The following is a 27,492-nucleotide window of genomic DNA, read 5'->3' as shown; positions in this document are numbered from 1 at the left end:
CATAAGTCTTATTTTTAACCCTGGTTTTGGATCAACTTAAATTGGTGACTACTCAGTGTAAAGTAGTTCTTTGCCAAATTAAGGTTAGTTGACATAAGACAGTTCCAAATCAATTTCAGAGTGTCCACACCGGAGCTTGGACTGGTTTAACAAAATTGATTTGGAAACACACCTTTAATTAAACCAGTGCAACTTTGTGTAGATAAAGCCTTGAAAAATCAATTTCACATTATGTTCCATGACAGGGAGTTCTGAGCTTCCATTATCTCAAAACCAGAGGTTCCTTTGAAAAGCCGAGATTTGCAAAGGGTGTCCTGCTCAGATCAGCCTCACTTACTGTCGCTAACAGGACTGTGTCAATAACAGAATTTAAAAAAAAGGTTCCTCCATGTAGCTTTATCTTTAAGGCTTTCCTCCCTATCATCTGTCTCACCTTCCCTCTCCCCCCCTTCTGTCGAGCACATCCTTTCTCAAGGTTTTCTTGCAGTTAACTGTTTCAGTCTGGAAATTACATCATTAAACCAATACTATTTAAAATACAATAATGTTATATACTGTCAAGATAAACTGCACTGAATATGTTCCTTCTGTGCTGCATGGCCTTCGTTTTGATGTGTTGCACCAATGTAACTGTACTAATGTCTAAATTATCATAGTTAAATAGATGAATACAGGCTATGGGTGCCTGTCAAGGTCAGGAACATGAAACATATTACCTAATGTGTGTTAAACAGTTCATTTCAGTTTAGCACTTCTGAGTACCTGTTAGAGACTGGTAAAAGTATTTTCAAATAGTATTTAAAAATATCATAAAAAGATGGATAATTTAAAGAGAAGTTGGAGATGAGTGTTGAAAATAATTGGGGGTATGAAAGAAATTCTGTCTTAATAGCAGTGTATTCATTTAAGTGCAACTTCAGAAGATATGCTAATGTAGATATGCTAAGGTAGATGTGGTAATCAGTAAAACCCAACTCACTGAAAAAATTTGATTGTCCAGTGGAATATCTGAGATAAATACAAAATTATTTTAAGAAATAAAATAGGGGGAAAACTCTCTAAAACCAGTAGAAATACAGATCCTTGTTTGGAGAGGCAGAAAATATTGCAGACAAGCAGGAAATTTTTCATGAAAGATGTTTGCCCCATAGGTGCCCACTTTGACATTTTTTTTCTCCAAACCACTCTTAGAATAATGTCTGACTTTGAAAGAAGTCTGACATAATTTCCATTTTCTGCTGTCATGCAAAGCCATAACAGACTAGAATTCTGTCACTCAAATCCAGTCTCCAGTCGCATCTTTTCTTTCTCTTTGGTCCCGGCTGGAAGACAAATTTGCTGCCATGTGACACTTTTAAGACTTGTGCTTCTGGGGCCCTGTTCTGAAATCTTGAAAATAGTAGGAAAATGGAGTATCTTTTTAATGTTACGTTATTATAGCTATTGTTAGGACCCAGCTAGCCCTGTTTTTCCCTGCATGTTCCTTGTGACTCCAACTAATCTTTCTCACCACCAACTTGTACATTTTTATCACACCTTTTTCTCGATTTTATTTGATATTCTGCAACACCAGCTGACACAGTCAATACCATAATTAGTGCAGGTTATTTTCTATCCCACAAGACAAAAGTTACACAGAAAACAGAAAGATTCTGGAACACTGGGTGAGGATGGGGGCATTAATCCACAGTGTAAATACAGGAAGGACAGCATCTCTGTCTTCAAGAACCAGGACCAGGTAACTATTTCTCTCTTTCTGTTTTTGTAAGGAAAACTCATTAGGGATTATAAATGTAACAGAGATAGAGATAGAAGTGAAATAGTGCGAAGTTGTCCAGTGAAAATGGCATGAAACACTGTTAGAAATATTCATCCAAAGAGATCACAGCTATTATTTTTTTTTCAAGTTTAATCTGTTCAGATGGAGCTCAGAACAATCACAGAATGCCCAGTTTAATGGTTAATCTTTAATATTGGGAAGTTGCTGTGGTATGGTTAAGCTATATATTACTATGTAACTGTTCTCTCATACACAACAAGGGATAACCCCAAAAAATGGGGTACAGAGGTCCTTTACACGAGGCAGGTACTCCTCCTTTATCAAAGAACTTTTTTCAACATAACCACTTTCTTCACACTGCTATGGGATTTGCAAAAGCCTTCCAACAATGCCAGGTAACTTTTTCCTGGTTGGGATTATCCCAGATAGTTGAGCACTGGAAAAACTTGGTACTGTGGAGATCATATGTAGGGAGGCTGAAAGAAATAGTAAAAACAAGCAACTGCCTTATCTACAAACCATGTTTTGGTTTGTAAATCCTAAGGTACTCCAGATCAATACCAAATTGTTGAAATAAAGTAATCCCAAACTTGAAATGACATACATTGGTGAATAGCCTGTGTTTAATGACAGCTTTCCAGTGCATGCAATATCCATTTAAATCTTGTAGAAGAATGGGTGCCTTCCAGTTGCTGATCATCAAGAATCAGTTGTCAACAATTTTAACTGAATGGCGGTTTGGGATTTTTTTCCATTCAGAGGAAGGACATTTAGTTTGCTGAATGTCTGTTGTTGTCAGCGAGTTTTATGCAATTCTATCTATCCTTTTTTATGCAATTCAACCTATCCTTTATCACCCTAAATTTCTCTTCTTAACAGATTTCACATGGATGAGAAGTGCTGTCATAGTGCTTAATGTCATACACATGACACTGCCTTATGTCAGTGTGGTTAACTGCCCAGTGATCAAGATGTCCCACAACTTTCTAAATCACACAGTTTCCCACTCTTCCTAAATGCATTTTCCTCCAATTTAAATGAAAGTGCATGTATATGCAGAAACAGCTCTCTAATTTGTTTTGTTTAAGCAGGTTTAATTAGAATTTATTCTTATCACAGAAAATAGATTTAGGCAGGTCATGGCTTCATTAGAAAGGCTTTGTGCGTTTATCTGTTTGAATAATAAAATTGCAGAGGTGTATAAAGAGGAACACTTCCAGTATCCTTAGGATTACTCTCAGTGGGGTGTGGGCAGCTGTTTGCTTATGCTGTGATTCAGCTATTTTTGGTACTGATCAGTCTGTGATTTACTTGGTATGGACCTCTTGTTTTCTTCTTCTCAGCAGCCTAAAGAGTGTGAACTGTGTGTGATCTCAGGCGGCAAGGACACTTAACAAGAACAAGGATGCCTAATTCAGCCAAATGTCTTTCTTCATGAAAGTCTGCCATACTTAGTCTTGTATGTAAAGTTTAGACCGTGTTTTAAGGAAAGCCTGGTAGCTTTAAGGTCGTCTTTGATGACCATTGTATCTCTCTAAACAGTTAAAACAGAAACTGGTGGTATTGATCCACTCAAAAATGTTGCTCCACTCAGAAGTGATGACATATAGATTCTTAAGCTGATCAGTTGGATGGAGAAACAAGTGCAGGTTGTTCTTATGTAGAAACTCTGGCAGCTATCTCAATCATTCACTGCTTCTACTGAGTCTGGTAGTCCTGGTTCATGCTGAGCCAAACATATGAATGAGTACAAAATATGTCAACAAGAAAAAATGTGCTGTAACATGTTATTTTTCTTGGTCCTGAAGATGCCCTGGGAGTCTTTTCCATGATCAGATATTTAGCAGACATTTGTTTTGTATCTCAGCATAGCTGGACTGAAAATCTAAGGCAAATTTAAAGCGTGATAAGCACCTCTGATGTTATTCCTGATCCTTAATGAGTGAGTCTGCATAAGCATTTAAAATGGGTAATTTTAACTGTTGCATGCAGTTTTGTGGATGTGCCTCTGGCACTTCATTATCCCATGCTAATAAAGTTTCCATTTGCTTTAGGAGATTGTGGGGTTTTTTCCCATCTTGAGTCCAGCCATCACAACAGTCTTTCAAAACTGGTTTTAATCTTCCTCCCCTTTTTACTGACCTATGACTCCATCATTAGGATCTTTTATTCTCTGAAGACATTGCAAAATCTTTCTCAGTTTATTCTTGAAATATTTGTAGGTGTGTGCAATGTAAAATTAGAGCAATAAAAGAAATAGTTTCAAAGTTTCAGTGATTATTGTCAACTTTGTACCAAGCAGATAGTTGAAAATCCTGTATCCACATGTGATAAGTCCAAGTAATTAACAGAGGAGTTATATAATATTAATGGAAAGAATTAACCTTTTCCATCATACTGCTTTCTTCCTAGATGTTTGGATGTACACAGAGGTATATTCTTATTAATAACAAACACTCACACATCATTTCACTATTTTAGCATGTGAAATCTGTTGAACATTATTCTCCTGCCGGTCTTGTCTTCATCCCCTTTGGCAGCCACAGGTTGAGAAAGTCAAACTGTACTAAGCAGATTCTCAGTGTATTTTACTCTGACTGTCCATTAGTGAAGTCATTTTTGCCAGCTGATCTTGCTACTATGCTTTTGCTAGTATCAAATTTATGCTCTCTGTACCTGTTGAAATCGGGGTTTAATTTCAGATTTAGCCAATCTATGTATTGTTATGGGCTATTGAACACGACAGTAGGAAACTAAATTAGGTCACTGAACGTCATTTCAGTCATAGTGTGAATTTCCAGAGGGAAATCTGCAAGAATGGCTTTAATGCTCAAAACAGTAAGGTGATAGGTTAAACATTTTAAATGCTAGTGACAAGTATGATTTGAAACAAAGAAAAGTTTTTGAAACGTTGCAGGCCATTTGCTGCATATTTGCACCAGCCTGACTTATTAATTATTCAAGTAAGATATTGAATATTTGATCAGAATCTGTAATCCCTTCTTCAGTTAACATATTATTTACTTTGAAAAAGTGCTGATGTACCGTACTTTTCCCATTGCACCTGCAAAAATGAATTGGTCCTATTTATGTGCACGGAATAATATATTGTGCTTTAATGTTCAAGATATTATTCATTACTTCCTACTCATATAAGCCTTCTTACCTTCTTCATATTTTATTAGTGCCCTTTAAAAAGACATAAAAAATCAGTCATGTAGTTATTCCATTTTAAATTATGCAGATGATGTTAAATGCAATTATAATCTATTAATTATATATACACTATGTGTTTTCTACAGATTGCATTTATTCACTACAAATAATTAGGCATTTCAGTCCATTGCTGGTCTCATGACCAGAGCATTATTACTTGTAAAGTAAGAGGAACACTTTTGAAATCAAATTAGCATAATTTAGCTATTGGGGTTTTCATTTAGGATCAGTTTATCCACAGCCTATGTAAAATATGCAATATTTTCTATAATGCATTTGTTTTAGATAAGTTAAAGTAGCCATTACAAATTTTTCAGGAAATGAAAACTTGTATTTTTATGTAGCCTGTGGCTCAGAGTATCTTTTAAGACATTTTCTAACTGGAATACAAGACGACTTCTTGCATGTTTCCTGTAGTGCTTTAGTGATTGTCCTGTCAATGGAACAGATGCTCATCATTTTCTAGCAGGAATTTTTTGTTGTTGTTGTTGTTTTTGTTTTGTTTTGTTTTGTTTTGTTTTGTTACAGCATACTGATTTGATGGGCCCAAAAGAGTCTGTGGGAAGTGTTAAGTCCACTGGAAATCTGCCAGGTCATAATTGGGCAGACAAGGGGGCTGGCAAGCTTCCATTCTCTCTTGCTGGTTTCCTGCCATTGCCTCTGTCTCTGTGTGATAGCTGCTCCCCTGGTTTACCCATCACACCGGCTCTCCGTGATGCCCCTGCCTGCACTGTTGTGGGGCTGAGCCATTTTCTGAGCTGCACGTCTCTGCATCTCTCTTATTAATTAACAGTGAGGTCACCTGGGTGCACAGCAAGTCATTTCAGAGGTGCAGGGGACATGGCCTGCTAAACAGCTGTGAGAAGATGCAGGCACCCTGGTCAGGCAAAGATTAGCAGGGTAACGATGGGCAGAAAATCCAGGGCAAAGCTGATGGGAAGTCCAGAGTACCCATGGAAACAAAGCAGACCAGGAGGTGAGCAGAAGGAAAAGCAGGCTGGCTTTGGGGACTTGTGAAATACCGTCAGTGAGAGTCACTGTTTCAGAAATGACATTATGGCAGCATCAACCATGTAAAATTATTGGAGTTTCTGGGTGTGCAGCTCAGTTCAAGACTGATGAAAAGCCATAATATTGACACTTCTTCACAAGACAGAAACAGCAAGTCAGAGTCACTTGACATAAATCCACACACAAAAGCTGAAAGGTTTAGGTCTACAACATGATTTGGAAGCCAAGACAGGGAAGACCTTAAGCACCTGTTTAAGTTCAGTTGGTTTGAAAGGGATTTAAGGGACTGTTTTGAAGTTGCTTTGAATATACCTTCTTTCCTCTTTTACATTTTACAATTTACAAATGGAAGCCACACAAGGGACATCATAGGCATGCTCATATAATGGTGAAGAAGCTTGAATATCCATCCTCAGAAATGGTGCAGTTTCTTCCCCTTAAGATCTTAAAAAGATTCATGACTGGCAGTGCTCTGCTTTGGTCTGTGTTAAAAATAAATGGCACATGTTTCTGTTAAAATCAGCTGAGTTCAGCTATTACTCATCTAGCTTTAAGGTGTTTGCCTGTGCTATAATAACTGTTCTTAATATATTACAGAAAAGAAGTTCTTGTGTCTGCAAGAGAGAGGTCTGGGTCTCCAAGAGACAGGCAATCTCTGCTCTTACACCACACACCAAAGGGAATAAAAAGAAGTGAGGACCTTCCTTGATGCATGGGCTGGGGCTGTTCAGAGGCAGACATAGCTATGGCTGCCTTTGGCTAACAAAGGGAGCCTGCAGTAAAGGGAGCATAAGCTCTTTTTGTGAAATTGTAGATCTTTGTCCCTGTCCTATACATAAAGGGTTCCTTTCTGAATAGAATGCCTCCTACTGCTTGCTTTGGGACGGTGAAAGCTTCCACACAGTACAGTATTGGTTCCTGAAGTAAGCATAGTTTCTGATTAGTCTGGGAGATGACCACAGGAACACTTTGCCTTTGATGCTGAAATACTTGGTTGTATCACAGAACTTAGAGTTTTGATATGAGATAATATTACCATTCCGATTGTTTACACTAAATATCTACATGAGCAATCTCTCTGCTTTTCCTTGGCAAAAATGATGGCCAAGCAACAGATTACCAGAATGACATAACAAATATTAGAAAGGTAGGTCAGATCCTGCATCCTCTACTCAGGAAATAGCAGTAAAAGCAGCCACCTCCAACCCCACATGAATAGTTAGAAGAGAACAGAGGAGACTTAAATAGATGGGGAAAAGCTTGTAGTGCAAAGCTCTTTTTAGATTTTTCTATCCTTCCAAAGTCCTCTGAATCTAAGCATGACTGTCAAGTTGAGACACATGCTTTTTAATCTGGAGAAAGTCTGCATGCAACAGTTCCTCAGTCTTTTGTGACCCCAGTATTGCTCTTCCATGTGCTGTCAACCATTAGTCATTGCCAGAACACTTCAGTGTATTTTTTGCCTGAAAAGTATGTCAGAACAGTGTCCGCTGCATTAGGCTGTGATATCTGCTGAGCTTTTGTTCACTTAGCCTTGATTTTTTTATCTGCAGCTGTTTCTGTTTTTCATTGGTGTCTGTTGTCAATCTGGACAAAAAAAAGTAAAATAAAACTCTGCATTTTGGGTTTATCATTTTGCTCATTCACCCACTCATACTTCAACTCCAGCTTTTATGCTCTGTGTAACACTGTTGTACACAGCTTCCCTAAGGTTGGCATAATAAACTATGTAAAGATTACATGAGTAAGGAAATCCTTAAAAGTGACACAGAGCCACTTTATCAGGTCCAGTACCAAGTCTCTACTTTCTTTCCAGGGCAGTGAAATATCACTCATTCCTGGCTGCTGTTATACCCCCTTAGGATATTCTGAGCTGTGCCAGAGATCAGTGTTACTTCTGCAGTGCTAACAGCAATTATTCATTATTCCTTATAATAGAGGGAATCAGGAGCACCCAACAAAGCTATTAAGCAGCAGGTTTAGAATGAACAAAAGGAAATATTTTTCACACAGTACATAATTACATTGTGGAGCTCATTGCCTCAAGATGCTGTGAAGCCAAAATTATAAATGGGTTAAAAAATGGGCTAGAAAAATTCATTATTAAACACAATGGCTGCGTGCAGTCTCTGGCTGAGGAAGAGATTGCTCAGGAAAGCCATTGATTGCTAGAAGCTAAAAGGGTATGCTGGGGAAAGATTCACTCCCTATTTGCTCTATTCTTCATACTATTTTGTAAACATCTGCAACTAGTTTTGTTGTAGAAAAACGAATCAGTTGTATGGACCTCTGGTTTGACCCAGTATGGCTGTTAACTCACATCAAAAGGAAAAAAAAGAAATCAATGCTCCTGTATATACACAGCAAACAGTGTGATGTGAAATAGTAATATTTTTTTTCCCCCATGCTGGTAGTCAGTTTTATAGAACTAACATCAGTTTATAAAGAACAAACTGCTTCTTAAATCAGATAGCATCCTCAGTGTTTTCTAGTTATTTTCTTTTACTAGTTGTTCTGGTCTGCTGCCTTACTGGTGGACTGCAGAACTGCTGGGGACTGGGGCTGCAGCTTGATAGTGCTGTAAAGGGAAAGAGGAAAAATAAAACAAATTCAGTTGTTAAATACTTTTATATAAAATGCATGTAGTTGCTATGCTAAAGCCTAATCCTTGAGCCTTTATTCTGAGCAGTTCTTTATTCTGCAAAGTGTCTTGTTTCCATTAATTAGACCCTTTCAAGAGAGTTGTATTATATAGAGTACATTGAGGTAGTGGAATGAAACTCCTAGTGTGGGCAGTAAACCACTTCTTCTCGTATTTTGGAGAGCAAAAGGGGCACTATTATCTGAATTTCGAAGTTAAACAGGTTGAGCTTCCAAACCACACCAAAGCATTTGCTTTGGTATTGCACTGGGAAATACATTTAAAATCTAAGAAAATTTGGTGTCTTGCTGCTTTCCTAGTAGTTTTCTACACATTTCAGTTTTGCCACTGACTTTTTAATTGTCTCTTCTTTCACTACATCAGCAGCTTGAATTTTGAGTTTTGATGGTTACATTGTGAATCAAGTCTATAGAAGCGACAGTAGCTAGAACATAGAAAACTGTTTGAATACAAAGAAAATCACATAAATTGCTCATGCTTTTTATATGTTTAATTGTAGATCTAGTTTGAGATTGACATATTTTCCCTCCATTTGTCAGTTTTTTGCACAGCATTTGTGTTTATTTTACTGGTATTTACTAAGCACATGTATCTCTGGCACACAAAGCTAGAAAAGCTGTGCTATGTGCAGGATTTACAGCTTCTTTGAAGTTTAACTATTTTGTGGATTGCTTTTTATTTCTTGCTATTGAGACTGTGTGTTTCTTATTTTTATGACCTTTTTTAAAAACACTTTATTCCTGCCATTAATCAATATTTGAACATTGCTGAGGTAGAAAGACAGTCTAGTTGGGAAGTATGTCTTTCATTTTGACTTAACTAGGAGTATGTTTTCTTTTAGCTGACGTGTGCTACAGTGGAGTTGCCTTAAATATCTTGTAGGGGATCAGGTTGAATATTTTCTAAATAATCCTTTTCCAAGGGCCTAGAAACTAAAGGAGTTACTAAGTTTTTTGTCTAACTGACACAGAGGTCTGCTTGTGCTTCATCAGTATTTACATTCACTCCCTGCCAGAGTCCCTGGAAACCTGACTGACAGATCTGGAAGTGTAATAGTAAGATGATTTTTTTTTTTTGGTGTCATGAAATATTTGGATAGTGTTACCCATATGAGTGTTTTAGTGTGGAATAGCAGTGTTTTGGAGTGCTCAAGCTTAATAGTGCAAAAATACTGAAAAAAAATTCCTAAAAAGATTGGTTTCCTCTCTGTTTTCATGAAGAAAAAGGAAAAAAGTACTCTATAGAAAGTACTATGTTGATTGTCACTAATACACATCCCATTTAAGCTGAAATTCATGTGCATAAAGCAGTGAAGTACTCCATTCACCATACAGTTTCTGCCCACGCCTGGAAAAGTTTCAGCATCTTCTAATGAAAAACAGAAAATTTATCTTGATTTATGTCAGAATTCAAGTTTGATCTGCTATCATATTAAGTGTTTGTGTTTTAAGTGATATGACAAGTTTAGTTGCCAGCTATTATGATTCCAGTGAAGTTATAGAGAATGATAGCTTCCAAATTCAAGTACCTAATACAAAAAAAACCCCAAACCATACTCTTTTGAGGTATTGTCTCAGATATACTTTTAAATATATTCTTATGGAACTAAGATTCAGGTTGACATAGGGTAGGGAGCCAGAGTGGGACATGTAAGACCTTACCTCTCTCTTCAGCTACCTGAAATGAGGTTGTAACCAGGTGGGGGTGGGTCTCTTCTCCCAGTTAGCAAGCAACAGGACAAAAGTAAACAGCGTCAAGTTGGTGCCAGGGGAGATTTAGATTGGATATTGATTATTCCACCTAATGTCAGGATTGGAACATTTCAGTGCCAGGTCACTCTTGTCTGTCTAGCTCACTCTTCATCATTTTATCTTCCTCCATTTGCAGAATTTGGCTCATAGAGTTTATTAATAAATCTAATAAATATGGACTTTACTAGTAATTGGCTTAATGAGAAACAGATGCCTGGAATCTTTGTATTGTCTTCTAAGGGAAATATTTATGTAGAGATTCAAATTTTTAAAAGTTTTGTTTTATAGAGGGATGCAGAAAATTAAGGCATCTGCTGCTATTCAACAGAGCTGTTACAATGTTGGCTTGCCTCAATGAATCTAGCTTGAGTGCAGTGTTCTAATGAAAGGAAATGTAGAATAAAAATTAGAGCTGCAATGTATATAAATCTTGAAATGTTCACGGATAGCTGATAAATTGCTGTGTTTTGTTCAGTTTATGCAAAAGATAAAATCAAGAAGCAGATTGCAGAAGCCAAAATTACACATCAAGTCATTAAACCTCAATCTTCATTACTGAAGAAATGTTTTGATACTCAGCAAGATCAGAATCTGAACAAAAGAGTAGCTAGGTGACATGTTCAGAAGAGTCCTGCACCCCAGGAAAAAATCCACAGACTAATGTAATAGGTGTGATCTAAGTGCAGAACTATGATTGCTCCTTTTCTGTTCTTAAGGCTCTGAATATAAACAATATTTTGCACTGATTTTCTCTTCGTGACTAACCCTTTATTTCTTTGTTAAGTTTCATGCCTCATAATACATTTGTGTTAACATAGACTTGGTAACTTTTCAGGTAGCTCTCTTTACTTCATGTCCTCACCATATTGTCCTTTAGGAAAAAGACTGTTCTGTCAAAAAATGCTACTTTTCCTTTTTTTTTTTTCTTTTTTTCTTTTTTTTTTTTTCTTGGAGTCTGTTTGCTGTGAGTATTACATTTGGGTTGTTAATTTACTAAACTGTGCTGTTACTTGTACATAGCAATTTTAAAACACCACCAAACTGGAGGAGAAGAGACATTCTTGTTGCACATCTGCCCAGTAAGTAACTAATGAGATTCAAATTCCCATCTTCATCATTATGGCTGGAGATAGATTTTTTCTTTTAGTTAGTTCAGTACTTACTTCACTTGCAGAGTATATTCTCTGAATGTAGCTGTTGAGTGATATAGAAGAAGAAAGAGATATTTGCACTGGGACATTCAGAGGTCCCTATTGTATTGCACAAGGTCAGGACAAGTTCAGAAGTCTTTTCAAAGGTCTTTTGAGTATTTCTCTCTTGGGCATCAGGAATATAATAGCTGATTACATGGAAAGAGAACTGGACAATCCAAATGTCCATCAATAAGCTCCTGTAAATACATGCTGTAGTGGAACTGTCACATATGCATTGTATTTTGCTACTGAGAATATACTAGTATCACATACTTGATGTTAGATGAATGATGCAGAATTGCTCTTCAAATAACAGCATTTAGGAACAGCAACCCCTTTTGTCACTCCCTCATTGTTAACTTCCACAGAGAACTTCCACTACACATTATCCATTAGCTGAGCCTGGGTCGTTTGAATAGCCTCGATTCAGTGCATTATGTATTTAAGTGAACTGTCTGGTTTTAAGCCTGGTTGATGAACTTCTGCATGGTTACCTCTCTTGGAATGAGGAAGTGCTGTATATACATTTCAAACATCAAAATAAGGCAATTCAGGCTGGTGAGCTGCAGCTCTTCATTAGTGTGCCTAAGCAGACACTGTTTGTTCTAACGAGTAGTCTTGGGGCTGTATTGAAGGTCTGCTGTCTCTCAGTGTACAGTGAGCAAACTAAAAATAATTAGGTTAACAACTGACAGCAACACTTGTCGTCATTGTCAATCCCATTACTACCTCTTCTACTTCTATGCTGATTATCTTTATATGCTCTTAAATACTCTGTATTATTCTTTGAGTAGTTTCTCAGACAGATGGGAAATCGTCTAGGACCAACACCATGTTTTTGAAGGTTTTATCCACCTTTCCAGTAAGTGTGCAGTTGTCCAAAGGGAAGATGATTGACAGGAAGCAATTACAGAGTAAGAGCCTGCAGAGGGAAAAGGGAACATAACTTTAAAACCCAGAGCCAGGATATTTGAACAGTGAAGTAGCGGGAGCTCCCATTGCTGTGGAAGTTCTCAGTGGCTTTACTGTGACCCACTACTGCTCTCCCCAAAGCAAAAAGTGTACCAAATGATCAGCTCAGGGACTGGATGCCAGCCAGGAAAAGTGGTAAACAGACATGCAGCTTTTAGATAGATCTTTTTCTTTAGAACAAGGAAACTGCTGGCCTAAAAGTCAAGCCCAGAGGAGTGACTGATTGACTTTATATATGCTAGCAAATAGTGTATTTGCAAACAAGCAAAGTAGACATCAAGGCACCAAAGCTTCCTGTGAAGATCAAAAAATGTAATGAGCCAGCACAGTGGAGTGCTATCCTTTTTTTGAAAGGGCACTGCAAGTAGACCTTTATCTGTTTTAGCACACCCTACTGCTCTTATTTCCCTTGAAAAGTTCTATCTTATCTACAGGGAAAAACAACAGTGTGCAAAATATTTGTGTTCCATCTGTGCACGCCAGTGTATTCTGGCTTTTATCTTGTAGTTAAATGTGATGTCAGTGTTGCCTTGTAGCAGAATTAAAATCTTATTATGTGAGCTTTGTTTCTCTGTTATCTTCTATTCAAACTATATTAACTAGGGCAGCCGAGGTACACTCATGGAAACCCTCGAGGCCCACTTATTGAGCCAAATCTGAGGGGTGCTTTATCACTTCTGAAAGGTTACATCAGCTGTGTGTACGTTACAGCTTGGATGAAGATAGGGGAGGGGCTTATTCACTTCTCAAATTCAACATTTGTTTGCTTTTGTTTCGTTTTTCCATATGTTTTCTATTGCTTCAGGGAATTCTATAACATTGAAGGTTTTTCCAAATTGTGTGGTTCTAAATCACAAACAGCTTGTTTTTACAGGGGATTTGAAGATCATATCAGGTTTTCTGTGCCTGAGTTAGCTGATAATTTAAAGTCAGGCAGTTCTTACGAATTCTGAGCTCAGAGCACTGTCTCAATTACAATGATGTATTCAGATAAAATCAGACAAAAATATTACTGGATTACCTAGAAATGTGTCAGAAGTCACCTTTCTTATCAGTGTATGTGTCCACCAGTTTAATGTTGATCACCTCTCTTAAGAATAATCTTCAGTAAGTAGAAGGGCACAGGTATTAAATAGTCTCTTTTCAAATAATATAATTGCTCAAAGATTAATGTCACAGGCTTACAGTGTCAGTCAAGTCATGGAAAATAAGTATTTTCCCATGGAAGGTATTTCCTACTTCAGAAAAGTTTCTTGGAATCCTTAAGCCTTGTTTTGTTCATTGCATAGCGTATCTAGGCAATAAGTGAAATAGTTCTCATCAATCACTATGTAAAACACAAGTGAAAAGAAAATTTTAATAACTGCAACACAAAGCTTACCACTTCAGTCAAATACAGACTTTGGTGCCTGAATTTTTTTGGTACCTGATTTTTTTTTGTATTTTCTTCTTCTCCTCCCCCTCTCTGTCTCACTGTGAATTTTTCATTTTAATTTCCTTTTTTCTTTTCTTCAATTTGTTTTCTCTTTTTTATTATATTTTAAACCAATTGCAAACTCTTTACTGTAGGAAGAAAAAATGTGCAGTCCTTGCCTTCTTTTTTCACAGCACATTGTATCTTTATGCTCTACTTTAATAATATTTCATTAGCTCTTTGAAACCATTCCCTGGGGAAAGCTTTTATTATTTGTAGCGTAAATCAAATATCAAAGTGCTAATCTTTAGGAGGAAAAATGGACTAGACTCAGAAAAAATATTTACATCTTTTATTAGTTTTTAAAATTAAAATTTAAAGTGCACAAAAAGATTCCAAATAATTTTCTCAAAGCTGTCAGGTACATAAAACCAGTTTTTAGAAACCATCTGCCTGCTAACATTCTGAGTACATTAAAGAAAATCTAGGAGTGATGTACCTCTGAGGTCTAAGTAGCATTGTGGCAGGAATGCTTCACTCGGCAGAAAGGGACTTGAAAAATAATTTCCTGAATAAATTGGAAATTAAAAACAAGAGGTGCAAAATCTGGTTAAAATGGTACTTTGGAGACCTACATTAGTTCAAATTTAATGTCTCTGCCTTCATACAACATTTTAAGACACCTCTTTTTTTTGGCCTCATTCAAACCATGTCATAGTAACCAGGGTGAGTATTTTCTTTCTGTCCAAGTCCTTCTGAGGTATTTACATGTTACCCTTCCAAAGATGGTATAAAGAAGTCAATTTAGAATTTACCTAGCCTACACATTCAGTGGACTGTATGTGACCTGGAGTCGTGCTTCTTTTGTGTAAATCATAGAATCCCAGAATGGTTTAGGTTGCAGGGAGCATAAAAGATCATCTTGTTCCTCCCCTCCTGCCATGGACAGGGACATCTCTCCCTAGTTGCTCGGAGCCCCTTCCAACCTGGCCTTGAACTCTTCAAGGGATAGGGCATCCACAACTTCTCTGTTCAGGTGCCTCATCCTCCTTGTAGTGAAGAAATACCTGTGTCCTGGTGGGTAGGATTTCTCATTAAGAAATAAACAACTCTGCATCATTTTTTACTCATGTGTGTACAACTAACATGTGGAATTACATCCTTTGGAACAGCATAGGGAGGAAGCAAGGAGATGACACAGTTAATGAACAATAATGCAGATAGTTTTGTTCACAAGAGGATAGATTGTGCCTGTGTGGTGGTCCAAGTCTTTCTCTGGTTCCCTATTAAAGCACAGAACTATTTGGTATTCAGAGTAGCCTGTGTTCATTCACTTCATGTTTACAGACATTACAGTCATGAGAATTGCTCAGATTCATGCTCTTAATTACATACTGTGTGAAGAAAATAAAAAAAAAAAGATGGGGAGGAATGGGAAGATAAGAAAACCCCACATGCTGGACATGAAAAGTATTCATTAAATCCTCTAAAAGCAGGAAATACATTTTAATATGAGGAAATAAGCACTGCTTGAGACCAAATTTATTTTCCTTTACACAGAAGTAAAAAATAATGTATCCTGCACTTTAGTTACAGTACAAGTGTGCATATTGTACCCAGAGGGTCCTTTCTATAAAAAAGAATCATGAAATCCTATCAGCATACTATATTTTTCTACTGGAGATAAATCAGGAAGATTAATGAGGTTAAGTTATTGCTGTCTAGTATGCCAGGGAATAAGTTTCTAAATTAGAATTTTAATTGTATGCTGTATTGCAGTCCTCTTACTAATTCACCATATTTCTAAAATCTTTCCTTATATGGTAGTATTAAAGAATTTTAAAGGAATTAAAGTAATGGAGTTTTTAAAACTTAAGTAGGTAAAATGGAAATAGTTCTGAAAGCCTATCAAAACTAGGTAATCTGTGAAATCTTCAGACTGCTCTGCAGAATATATAAAGATTTCTATTCCTGCTGTTTAATACTACAGGTGAGTTTCAGGTATTATCTTCAGTGTTAGATAGCAAGAAAATAAATTACACCAACAGATGTCATAGATAGGGTGGGTTAAAAATATGTGGAAAGTAGTTCTTCGTTAGTTATTACAGAAGTATTCTATGACACTCTGTTTTTGCAGCCTTGTCATGATTTAAGATCAAATGACAACTGGTTATTGGAGACTAAATGTACTAAGCGACCAAAATATTTCAGCCACCAATATGTGCAGTTTTACAAATCACACAACTTCCATTCCACATGGAAGTGGGAGAGGACACATTCCAGGAAGGAATTCAGGTGGGTCTGTGTGGTGGTTCCAGCCATGCCATGTGTTCTCCTGCAGTGTCTCAGGTCACCTCATCCCCTGGGTTCTTTCCCCAAGCAACTCTAGACACTGTCAAATATAGGACTAGGTAGGAAAAAAAAAAAAAAACTTATTCTTGATTATTTTGTTCAAATGCTTCTAGCACCTAAAAACCAGCCTTCAGCACGGCCGCTACTCACGACCTGCTATTCCTGAAGGTGTGCAACATCTTCACAATTTTTACAGTGACTGACAAGTCACTTTCACTTAAGTTACTTCTCTGTTCTAGTGAGCTGGTGAGCTACTCTCGTGTCCTATAGTGTTAACTGAATTTCATGTATATTTCCCAATGCTGTTGTCAACTAGAGCTAACTTATGATAAGTGGTGCAGGTACCTATGTCATTCATAGTACAATACTGAAGCAGTTTGATCATTTTTGTATATTTTCCTTATGCTTCTATAGGTTGACTGGACTGCCCAGTTGTCCAGGGAATAGAAAAGCCTGTGACTTTAAAAATACAAACATATTAGGAAATGCACTGACTGAAAGCACCGCCTCTGAAAAATGAGCACACCAATGTAATCACAGAATTAGTACCAGATCTTGTCTTACCTGTGTGGTTTTAGTCCTTGTTTTGAAATCCGAGTGTTGAGGCATGCTGTAGTTAGTCAGTGGAGGAGGTAAGAGTTCCCCTTCATTTCAGCATTTAATGTAGGCAGTGAGTATGATGTTTAGTGTCTCAAAAGACCAGAAGGACTTTTGCTTTCCCTTCTCATGTGTAATGCAGACTGACCCAAATTCACCTGAGAAAGAAAAGACTGTTTCCTACCTCTGGCTATGCAAACCCTTGAGTGGGTGTTTCTGGGTTTTTGTTCATCAGTTCAAGGAGGAACAACCATGTAAAGGACCATTGGGAACAGTACTAGATAGCTGCTGTATCTCAGGCTATTAACGCTGTATCTGCTTTAAAACTGATCTGCATCTTAGATATCACACATAGAAAACCTTATGTAAACTATCAGCCTAATTTTACCAGAAAAATCTGAACACAGCAAGGGAGTTTTAGCAATAACATAATATTTGCAACAGTCTTTACTGGGCTTCGGGTTTTTTTTCTTCTGTGTTCAGACTTCGGCTACAGTAACACACCAGTAAGTGCTTTATAGCTTCTGAAGCCAGTTTACATTGATGAGATAGATTTTCACATTGGCTCTTGCAACAGACACTTTTCAAGGGCAGGCACAGTAAAATGTTTTTTTAAATTCCATTATTTGAAAACTGGACATAATTCTCAGTGATTGAAGCTGACAGAGAAGGAAAAGCTGATGGTGAATATATTCTCTAGTGGCAGGCTGTCATCCACAGATGCTCTCAGTGACCAAAGTAATGACTGAAGTATGAAGAGCTGCTTGCATACTGTGGGTTGCCATCAGTGAAATCATTTACCACTGCTCACAAACACTTGGGGAGATCTATTAGCTACAGGTGATGCATTTTCAATTATGAAAGCTTCCCTCAAAGTGACTAGCAGATTTCTTTTAACATAACTTTCAGAGATCCTTTTTAATTCTTTAATAGTCCAAATACTGAGTTACCAACAAACAGAACTTGATTATTTCAATTTTCTGTTTAAAAAAACCAAAACAGTTAATGTTGTTATCACAAGAACATCCTAATATGCCAGATATTTAGCAGATTCTGAATACTGAAAATCCAATGAACTGACAGATTTACTGCACTCACAAATCTTGCAGTGTTCATTAAATGAACCTGAAGATCCTTGTCCTCCAAACATTTATGGACTTGCTTAAATGTGTATTTACTAGGGTTTGTAAATACAAAGAGTCTAATGTGACCCTAGGATCTTAATTCAGACTTTAATGGATGCATTTTATCCCATCTGTAATCTCCACATATAAAATGGACAAGCATTAGTGTTAAACTAGTAATGAATCTTCACTATCAAATTCAGGGCATTTTAGGCATCTAATGTAGCTGCAACTCAAAGGGCTATTGTAGAAATGTAAGTTTCTTCTCTAGCTAATTGAGTTTAGACAAGGACCTCCATTAGGATCACTGTTAGTTGTCTGGTCTGGCTTAAAGTAGACAGTGTACATAACTCTCTGCATGTAACTTAAAAACAAATCCAGAGGTATTTGTAACTGAATACATCAAATTACTAATGTTGTAAAAATGCATCATAATCTGGTTACTTAGAAATGGCAATGGGAAATGAATGTTACCAGTGAAGAAACTCAGAGTCAGTAGAGAAAATCAGATACCATAAAGACTGATACATTTAAAAATAAATCCACAGGTCAAACTTAAGACTGTTACACAGTGCAATAGCATTTCTTTGTACCTAAAACTAATATTCTTGCTTATTAAGTAGGCAGAGAGAGATTTATGATACCCTTAACTTCTCAATTCTTTACATAAGAATTTGCATTTTGTAAATGAAATCGTAAGAGAATACACTGTTGTCACCTAGCAACTACTAAGTATTTTTTGGAAATTTGCTGCTTGGTTTTTGACTAATAATAAAAATAGTAATTCCACACTTTACATTTGTAGACCTTAAAGCACTTAGAAAGATTTCTTTTTTTAAGTATCCTTATCTGGAAGCATGAAATCTGGGATAGAAAGTGTGTTGGCAAAGATGACAATCAACAGAGATACAAATTTTGTTCTGACGATCTCACCCTGTTCTCCACATACCAGCCTCTTCAAACTGTACTTTTATATAGATCCTTTCCAATTTTTTTTTTTTTGCCTTACGAATTTTAAATTAGGAAAGGGAATAATCTAAAAAAATCTGTATTTGCAATGATTATCTCCCCCTCTCATTTGAAATATTGCAGTTATTTTTCTAGTGTGAGGGTCACAGTGAATTAGCCCTTGGCAAATATTTAATTTTTAATGGAAACCACTACAGTATTGAGTTAAACCACACAAAAGTATCACATTTCTCCTAAGATGATCCTACTGCTGCATCACTGACCAGTTTTCATGCTGCATATAAAGCACTTCTCTGTAATTAATTTTTCTTCAGAACGTGTTTTTATCCTAATTATTGTAATATTTTCTACTAGCAGAATGGCAGTTGACATGCATACTGAAATGTCTGCTGTAACAACAGCTGGGTGGAAGAGCATTTCATTTTTCAAGAAGATCACAGAGGCTGGGTAGTCAGGGTTCTGTGTGGTTTGGAGTTGAAGAAATACCTATTTTAAATTATTTGAAAAAAGTCCTATACTCATTTTTTGGTTTTCCATTACCCTTGCCAAGCATTTGGTGAAGTGTTTGGGGGCCATATTTCTTCCTAACAGTCCACAGTTTTAAGAAACTTCTAAGGATGAATTAGAATGAATAGCCACAAAGATAATGTGTGGGCTGCTGTGCAGCAGCATCCCTGGAGAGTGGTATGTCAGAAAAGAGATTTAAAAAATTTCTGTAATGAAACATGTATTTCTCACAAGTAAGGAAAGATCTTGACAGATCATCTGTTATGAAATATCTGCTCTGTTCTTTACTTGTGGGACAAATGAGATTTCTCCTTACAATACATTGTGGATTATCATTCTGTTGCAGTTTGTGTAATGGCAGCACACGGGGAATTTAGGAAGTGACACTCCAGCTGTCTTGTACAATAACTGGGATTTTTTATGCTTTTGCACTGTAATACCTCTTCCTTCAGTTATCTTTGCTGTGCTCCTCTCACCGTAATACCAGTGTGTATCCCAAAATGAATTAAAAAGAAAAATGGATATACATAAATCGTGTCTTACTTTCCCTGTGTGATATGTTTTATTCCATTCACTAATTTATTGACAAAAACTCAAAAATAAATATCTGAAGTTACTTTTCTGTAATACATTTTTAATAAAGAAAGTGAAGTCAGTAAGCAGTAGCTGGAAATGTAAATCTGTTTCCTGGTCTTTGCTGTTGTGAGGTTTGATATATATATATATGTTCTACGGAATAGAATTATCTTTGCTGCAGATAAATTTTTAGAAGATGGTTTATCTATAAGGCTCATTAAAGTTATCATTGTTTTCAGAAGTTCCAAACACTTGGGAGAAGTAGAACTTGTACATTGCATCTGAGACGCAGACGAGTTTCCGAAAGCAGTACATTGCCCGGTGTATTTCTTCCCTAAATTCAGCACCACCTAAATTTTTCCCAGTTGCTTCCAGAGATTTACTTCCTTTGATTGGTTTAAAGCAATTTTGTAAAAGTTCATTAGTGGGACAGAGAGAAACAAGATGTCCCTTGGAGAATATTTGGGTCTTCTGTATTTCAAGGTGTAGACTCAGAAGCTGTGTCGGCAGGACTCTTTCTCTGTAACAGCCCATGTAATGCTTACTGAATTAAACTCAAAACCACTTGCTGGTAGTCTCTTATGGATCAATTCTGTGCATTAGTCTCTAGGAGAAGGACTGTAAAAAAACTAGAATTTTCAGTAGTCTGCTTAGCTGTCTGAAATGTGAAATTCACATCAAATTTTCGATCAAATGAATTGTTTATTTATTGTGTCTTTGGAGCTTTCCTGCTGACCATTTCCATTTCTACTTTGCCTTTAACCATGTTTAATTGTTCATCACCCAGCATTGTCTGAGAGTCTGAACTTTGCAAGTAATTGAGGCATAGATCATTGCCCATGGAGAGTCATTCCTTATGCAGTTTGGTCAGACTTACTAGAAGAGTAATTTCCATCCAATCTGGGCTGAGAGTGCTCTAGAGTTGGAGGGCCTGCTTGCTTTAGATGCCATTGGCAAATCTATAATCAGATAACGATTGACGCCTTTTTGGCAAAGAGCCCCAAAGCTGTAAATCATCTTAGGATTCACAGGGTTACACTCTTCTATCCTTGTAGCAATCAGTGTTTCTCAGAGCTGTACCCAATGATAGTATGTTATGAGTAAGGAAAAATTTATTTGTATTAATACGTTTTAATAATTTCAGTTTCCAAACCATTAAAAATTTTCAAAGGAGGTGTGGAGAGATGAAGGAAAAACAAATTGAAGCCACTGACAAGGCTTACAGTTTTCTTGAGTTATTATTTATAAACATTTTAGAAGTAGTCCATGTATTCCCAGGAATTTCTAGGTCATAAATTGGAAACAAGCATTCTAAGAAACTTGTGAAAAGAATAACCATTTTAGACACTGAATATCCTTGTGTCCTATTGACTTCAGCAAGAGATCAAGAGTTTGGTTTGACTTTGTTATTGGAAACATCGGGATTCTAAAAACAATTTTTTTTTTAAATTTGAAGGCAAAAGACAGTAATAGTAGATGATTTTATAAACATTATCTGTTTTAAACACTCAGAATGTCTTGAGATCTTGCAAGAGATACAAACTTCACAGTGTTTTCTCTATTTAGTGTGGTACAAAAGATTTAATCTACTGATCAGTCTAGTAAAAAGACGAAAACATGAGTTAGGACTGGTCATAATCATGATATAATTCCAGTAGTTTGCTTGGCAACAAAGTATTTTTTAACACAAGATTAATATTTCAATACAAAATTTTAAAATGTATCTCCATCATATGACTTATGGATACAGTGCATAAATTAGGAGATTGTGCAAATGCTCTTTTACACCACAGAAAGCACAGGACATATAGGGCATAACAACTTGCTTGCTGCCCTTTTGGCAGCTTCTGTGTTTTATTAATGTAAAAATAAACTTTTAGCACCTTCAACTTTCTTATTTACATGAGATTTACTAGCTAAAGGACAGCAGTTTGGTGAATATGAGATATCTTTCACAAAATCACATTGATTTTACTCTCTGAGAAAATAATCATCATAGTGGTGTTGTAAATTGTGCTTAAGAGAAAAAAAGACACATATGCTAGTTGAATCCATGCTTTTCTAAATACCTGTGTGTGTTTTGATCCATGAGGTCATTTACCAGCAAGTAAATGAAACTTGGGATATGTCAAAAATAAAACATACCAGTACAATCTGTAATTTCTACACTCAAATACTGGAGCAGCTCCAACACTGATGATGAAGCTGCTTCAGCTTCATGTGTGTGTATGAGAACTATATGGGGAATCTGGAGATCACAAGTGAAGGACTCTTAGTGTTGCAAGAACACAGATTTGGAAAGGTTTAATAGCACTTCACTTGCAAATAATTCTTCTTGCTATTATACAGATAATCTCATGTCAAATTTTAAGTAACATCTGGAGCTATGCATAAATACCATTTAAATAGTAGACTCATATTTTTGCTCAATAAATGAATCATTTAAATGAGACTTCAACAACAATGCCCACAACTACTGTTTGCCTTTCTCTTTCGTTTAGCCATAAGGTAACTGTTGCTGCATGCTTTTCTTAATGTCACTTTCTTTCCTTTTTTTAGAGTTTCTTTGAAGGACAGTCTGCACCATGGGATTCAGCTAAGAAAGATGAGAACAGAATGAAAAATAGATACGGGAATATCATTGCATGTGAGTGTTGACAGCATAATTGTGCACTTCATTAACTCCCTTCAGATCTGGATAAGAATGACCACCAGCCTTGTGCTCTCACCAGGCTTGTATTCCTTTTCCCTAATTAAGAAGATAAAAATGAGGGAAAATGTTTTTTTTTTTCTTCCTTGAGAAAACTGTCAGATTTAATGTGTTTTCTCAACTGCCCTTCTGTCTACCTTCCATCCTGTGATCAGTGTATGGCTAAAGGAGAGCAACACCTTTAACCAGTACTCAGCTCTAACAGGTCCCAAACTGTTCCTGTCAGCTTAGCACAAGACTACCCATGATCACATCAATACCTTGGTATTAGGTTCTGGCTATTTTAGGAGCAGACAGTACTGGTGCTTAAGTGTTCCACAGTAACAGAGACAACTCTCCTGGCTTGTATTAGACAGACTTCAAGAAAAAAAAGGTAACCCATATGTTTTACTTAAAAATTCCAGGCTTAAAAAGGATTAGACACACTAATAATCAAATAACTTGAGGAGATGATAACAGGCTATGGTGAGTGACCCCTAAATCTTGCATTATGAGAGTTCCAAAGCATTGTGACTAGAGATGTTGCACATGAACGTGGAGGCAGGAAATGTATCAAGTTCAATAAAATTATATTATTTACACACTGCTCTTGTTGCACTTAAAGTGTGTATGTTGGAGATTATCTTTTCCTGTTTTTTCACTTTAAAATTTAAGATGGGGAGTGTATGTGTTTTTAACAGCCAGCCAGATAAACCATGAGCAGGTAAAAGCAGAGAAATAAGCAGCCGTCACCTTGTTTTGTAAGCATGAAAATGAAGGGTGGTCTTTAAGGAGGGATCATTTAATGATACTGCTGAGTTCAGATATCATACAGAACCCAGCAGAGAAGAATAATCCATGCTGATTGTCTGAACATTAATCCTTTGGAAGGGGTATGTTAGTGCGTATTTGCACAAATTTCAGCACCTATCCTAGGTGTTTGTCCAGGCATGTATCTGCCTAGGTTTCCTCATCAGTGAATCATGTGGACTTGAAAGAGAAAAGGACAGGTCTTGCAGAGAAATCGTCCTGAAATAGAGCCCACTTGTATGCTTCCGAGTCACCTCCTCAGGGGGTCCTCTCTGCAGTGCATGTGTCTAGAGAAAGCAGCTCCCAACTTAGTGACCTACAGTAAGTGACATGAATAGGGCCCAGCGAGGCTGAGACTGTCTGCAAAGAGAAAACAGCTCTGTTGCTTGCTGCAGAATGAGAACCCACAGGAAATGCACATGGAGGCAGAGGCAAATTCAGCAAGAGATGATCTGCCACATGGTCTTGAGTGGACATGATAGTATCGCTGTGTATTTTGGGTGTACACTGTGCTGTATACTGAAAAAGGAAATTAAATCTTCTAGAGAAATGTGGTTATCATGATGGGCTGGTGCGTATGCAAAACCAGATAAGTTAACTAGATACGGTTTTGCTTGTTTCCCTCCCAGCAATATTTAATGTGTAACAAACTTGTTATTTTGTGAGAATGTAGCAATTCATTATATGAGTAACAGCTAATCATTTGAGTAAAAATATCAAAGCCAAAAATAAGAAATACAAAGTAGTCTTATGCTTATCCTTGCTTTATGATTTTTTTTCCAGTCCAAGCCTATTACAATAGATCTTCCCTTGTAGACAGGTAGTGTGTCACTCCCCTCTTTTTATGTCATGTTAGACACTGCCTTAAACTTTGACACCCTTTGGTCGTAGAAAGTTGCTAGTGCTTTATGTCTGAGGTAATCAAGTGATGAATAGCCAAAGGAGAACACATAAAAGATATTAGATACACAAATCAATGACAATTACAAGTGATACTGAAGGCTTTCTAAGAAGCGAAATATAACTCAGGACATTTAGATCTCAATTTACTTGAAATGTCCTCAGTATTTAGCAGAGGGAGAGAGTTGGATGGAGTTTTTATCAATAACACTTCCTGTTTATGTGGCTGTGAAAACAAAGACAACTCAAGATAAAATTAAGATCTACTAGAATTAAAGGCATTATCTTAAAAGAAAAGTTGAAACTGCCCACAGTTTGTCATTCAATTTGTTGTTGTTAAATATGTGTATACAAATGGGGTAGTTAACTTTTTAATTATTTTATGTGTTTTTCTCCTAGATAAATAATTGCATTTCTCAGACTCTGAGGGTACAATTTGAATGGTCTACATTTGAAAATTTGTCCCAGATAATTGTATAAAGTATATGCTTTAGCTTAAAAGCATTTTAATAAATTGCTCTTTTATGCTATGTTCAAACATTTAAAAATACAGCGGTTTAGATGCTGCTAACTATGGGTACATGATTATAATGAAATGTATATTTTTGTTGCATAGCATATTTTTTCTATCCATTTACCCTCTTTGTTTTAATTTTTCCCAAGATACTACTGTTATATTATTGCTTGTATTTGTTATTGTTCTCAAAAGGAGTTTAAACAATAGCAACAAGCATCCAGCATTGCAGGAGCTTGTCAGAATCGTAGTATGCTTTATGTTACCCAAGTGATGTACATTTAATTGGCTACAAGTGTGCCCTGCCCACTTTATGACAGTGGCTACAAAAAGTTGAATCATGATCACAGTCCAGTCGCCCAAAGAAAACATGTTCTTTCTTTACTGACAAAAAACATTCATGTGTTCTCATTACAAACTATACCCAGCATGAACTTGCTAAATGAATCTTTCATCACCTAAGAAAAATTATGTTTCTGCCATAACTGTGTGGGGCTAGGCATGGATTTTGGTAAAATTTATTTGTTTTTTCCTCAGGAGAGACCTTGAGAGAATGGGGGGGTTCTGTATTTATTTTTACCTAACTCAATATTGACTAAATGAGAAGAGAGTATTGATCACAGCTTTTAAAAGCAGCTAAAGATTTTAGGTGAGACATTTATAGAAGGTTTGATTTGCAGAGAATCAGGAATGTATGTCCCAAGAAAGGGTCATTGGCTAGGCATGCTAATCAACCAGGTGCTCATGGGGCTTGTTAGAGATCACAGTCTGCAGGCTGGCATACACATGTTGTAGGTAACATGGGGCAAGAGAGAATAAAATGCTTATATTTGTTACCTATTACCATATTCCACAAAGACAAATTTATTCTAAGATAAATAATTTTGAAAGCTTAAGTGATCAGTGGAAAGTTAAATTAGATCTCCTAATGGAAGGGCATCCAAATAACAATGAGATAGAAAAAAGAGTATTTAAAAGCTGCATAAACTGTCAAGACCAGCTGAAGTATAAAGGAAAAAAATACCTTAAAAACATAGACAGTTAATCTAGAGACTATTTAAGAATCAACACACATGTTGAAGAATATGGCTCATGTACTTCTTAGTTTTAAATCTGCTTGACATAAGCAAAGCCCAGACACAGTAACATTTCTTTCTGTTGACATAAGGATTTTTCTTTGATTTTAACAAGCCCATGCAGTAAGGAGTTAATTTGAGTTCTCAAAGCAATAAAAAAAAGGGAGTCACTCCAGTGCCACTGCAGATAAACGGGTATTGGACAGTCCATTACCTCCAGAATTCCCAGAAACTTAGCTGAGAATGCAGTACTAAGAAAAATTCACATGAGAAGATAAAAGGGAAAGAGATTATATGAAGATGCAGGTATGAAGTAACTTCTTTATTTTGCTTAATGCAAAGAGTTATTGTAAGAAAAGTAACAAAATAATGGAAATTAAAAGATACTGCATATTGCTTGATTGTATAAATCAGTCAAATTACAGGAAGTTACATTTTTAAGATGTTTCTTAGAGGGAAAAAGCTAAGCTTGTTTTGTCCAATATGGAACTTATTTCTAGGCAAGTGATCAAAAAGGAGTTTCAGTTACCTAAATACAGACATGTGATTAGGCCATTTCAGGTGGCCCGAGACATCTGTGCAAGACCAACAAATGTAGCACAGTACATATGGGAGACGTGTTATTCCACAGTGGCAGTGAAAGCTAGGCAGTATATCCTGGTGGCTGTATAAATTGCCATGAGATGTTTTGTGCTTAGACAACTGAACCTTGCCCTCTGTGATTCAAGAAATGTGAAAGTGTAGATCTTTACTAGCCGGAATTGTCCTGGTGAGAATGCCTGTAAGGCAACAATGTGGGAAATCATGAAAATATAGATGAAGATACACCATGACTCCAAGCAAGCTTGACTTCTGAGTCTGGTGACTTTAGCAGAAGTTGGATCAGGTCCCAAAACTGTAAAAGCAGCAGCCATGGCTGGAGCTTAGAAAGTTCCTTAGTATCTTTCTTAAGTAAGATGGATGTCTGGGATTAAAGTCCTGTGAGCCGAACCTCTGTTCTGAAGAAACTGATAAATAGCTTAATTAAGCATAGAATAGCAAAGCACTTGGATAAGCATAGCTTGGTAGAGTCAGACAAGCAGGGGTTACGTAATGGAAAGTCACAGCTCTATAAATTTTTATTCTTGGAAAAATGAATAAAGAGGGTGAAGAGGCTGACCTGATTAACATAACTGATTCAAATACTCCGGCATGTTTGAAAACCTCATTCTTGAAGACTGTTGAATGAAATAATTCCAAGAAAATAGAAATGTAAGACCTGTGTGGAACCTGGAGATGGAATTTTAATTTATTCTGATTTACTATGTTGGGGTTGTAGCATGCCCTTTTTCTCTCTCAAGGGAATCCCAGGGAAATAAATGAGGCTCTGAGGTCTCTAT

General features: G+C 36.7%; 1 protein-coding gene across 6 annotated transcripts in view; it reads left to right on the top strand.

The window, feature by feature from the left end:
• The window catches only part of PTPRM (protein tyrosine phosphatase receptor type M), a 445,383-nt gene that overhangs the window by 361,283 nt on the left and 56,608 nt on the right, over positions 1-27,492 (top strand). For all 6 annotated transcript variants that reach the window (XM_053979855.1, XM_053979842.1, XM_053979831.1 and 3 more), the window contains one exon: positions 22,684-22,771. In XM_053979855.1, coding sequence (XP_053835830.1) covers positions 22,684-22,771 — 88 coding nt within the window. The remainder of the gene's footprint in view (positions 1-22,683; positions 22,772-27,492) is intronic.

The sequence above is a fragment of the Vidua macroura genome, chromosome 1 (genome assembly GCF_024509145.1).
Source record: "Vidua macroura isolate BioBank_ID:100142 chromosome 1, ASM2450914v1, whole genome shotgun sequence".
Classification (NCBI taxonomy): Eukaryota; Metazoa; Chordata; class Aves; order Passeriformes; family Viduidae; genus Vidua; species Vidua macroura.
Note: the sequence above shows the minus strand (reverse complement) of the source record. Positions and strands in the feature narration are given on the sequence as shown.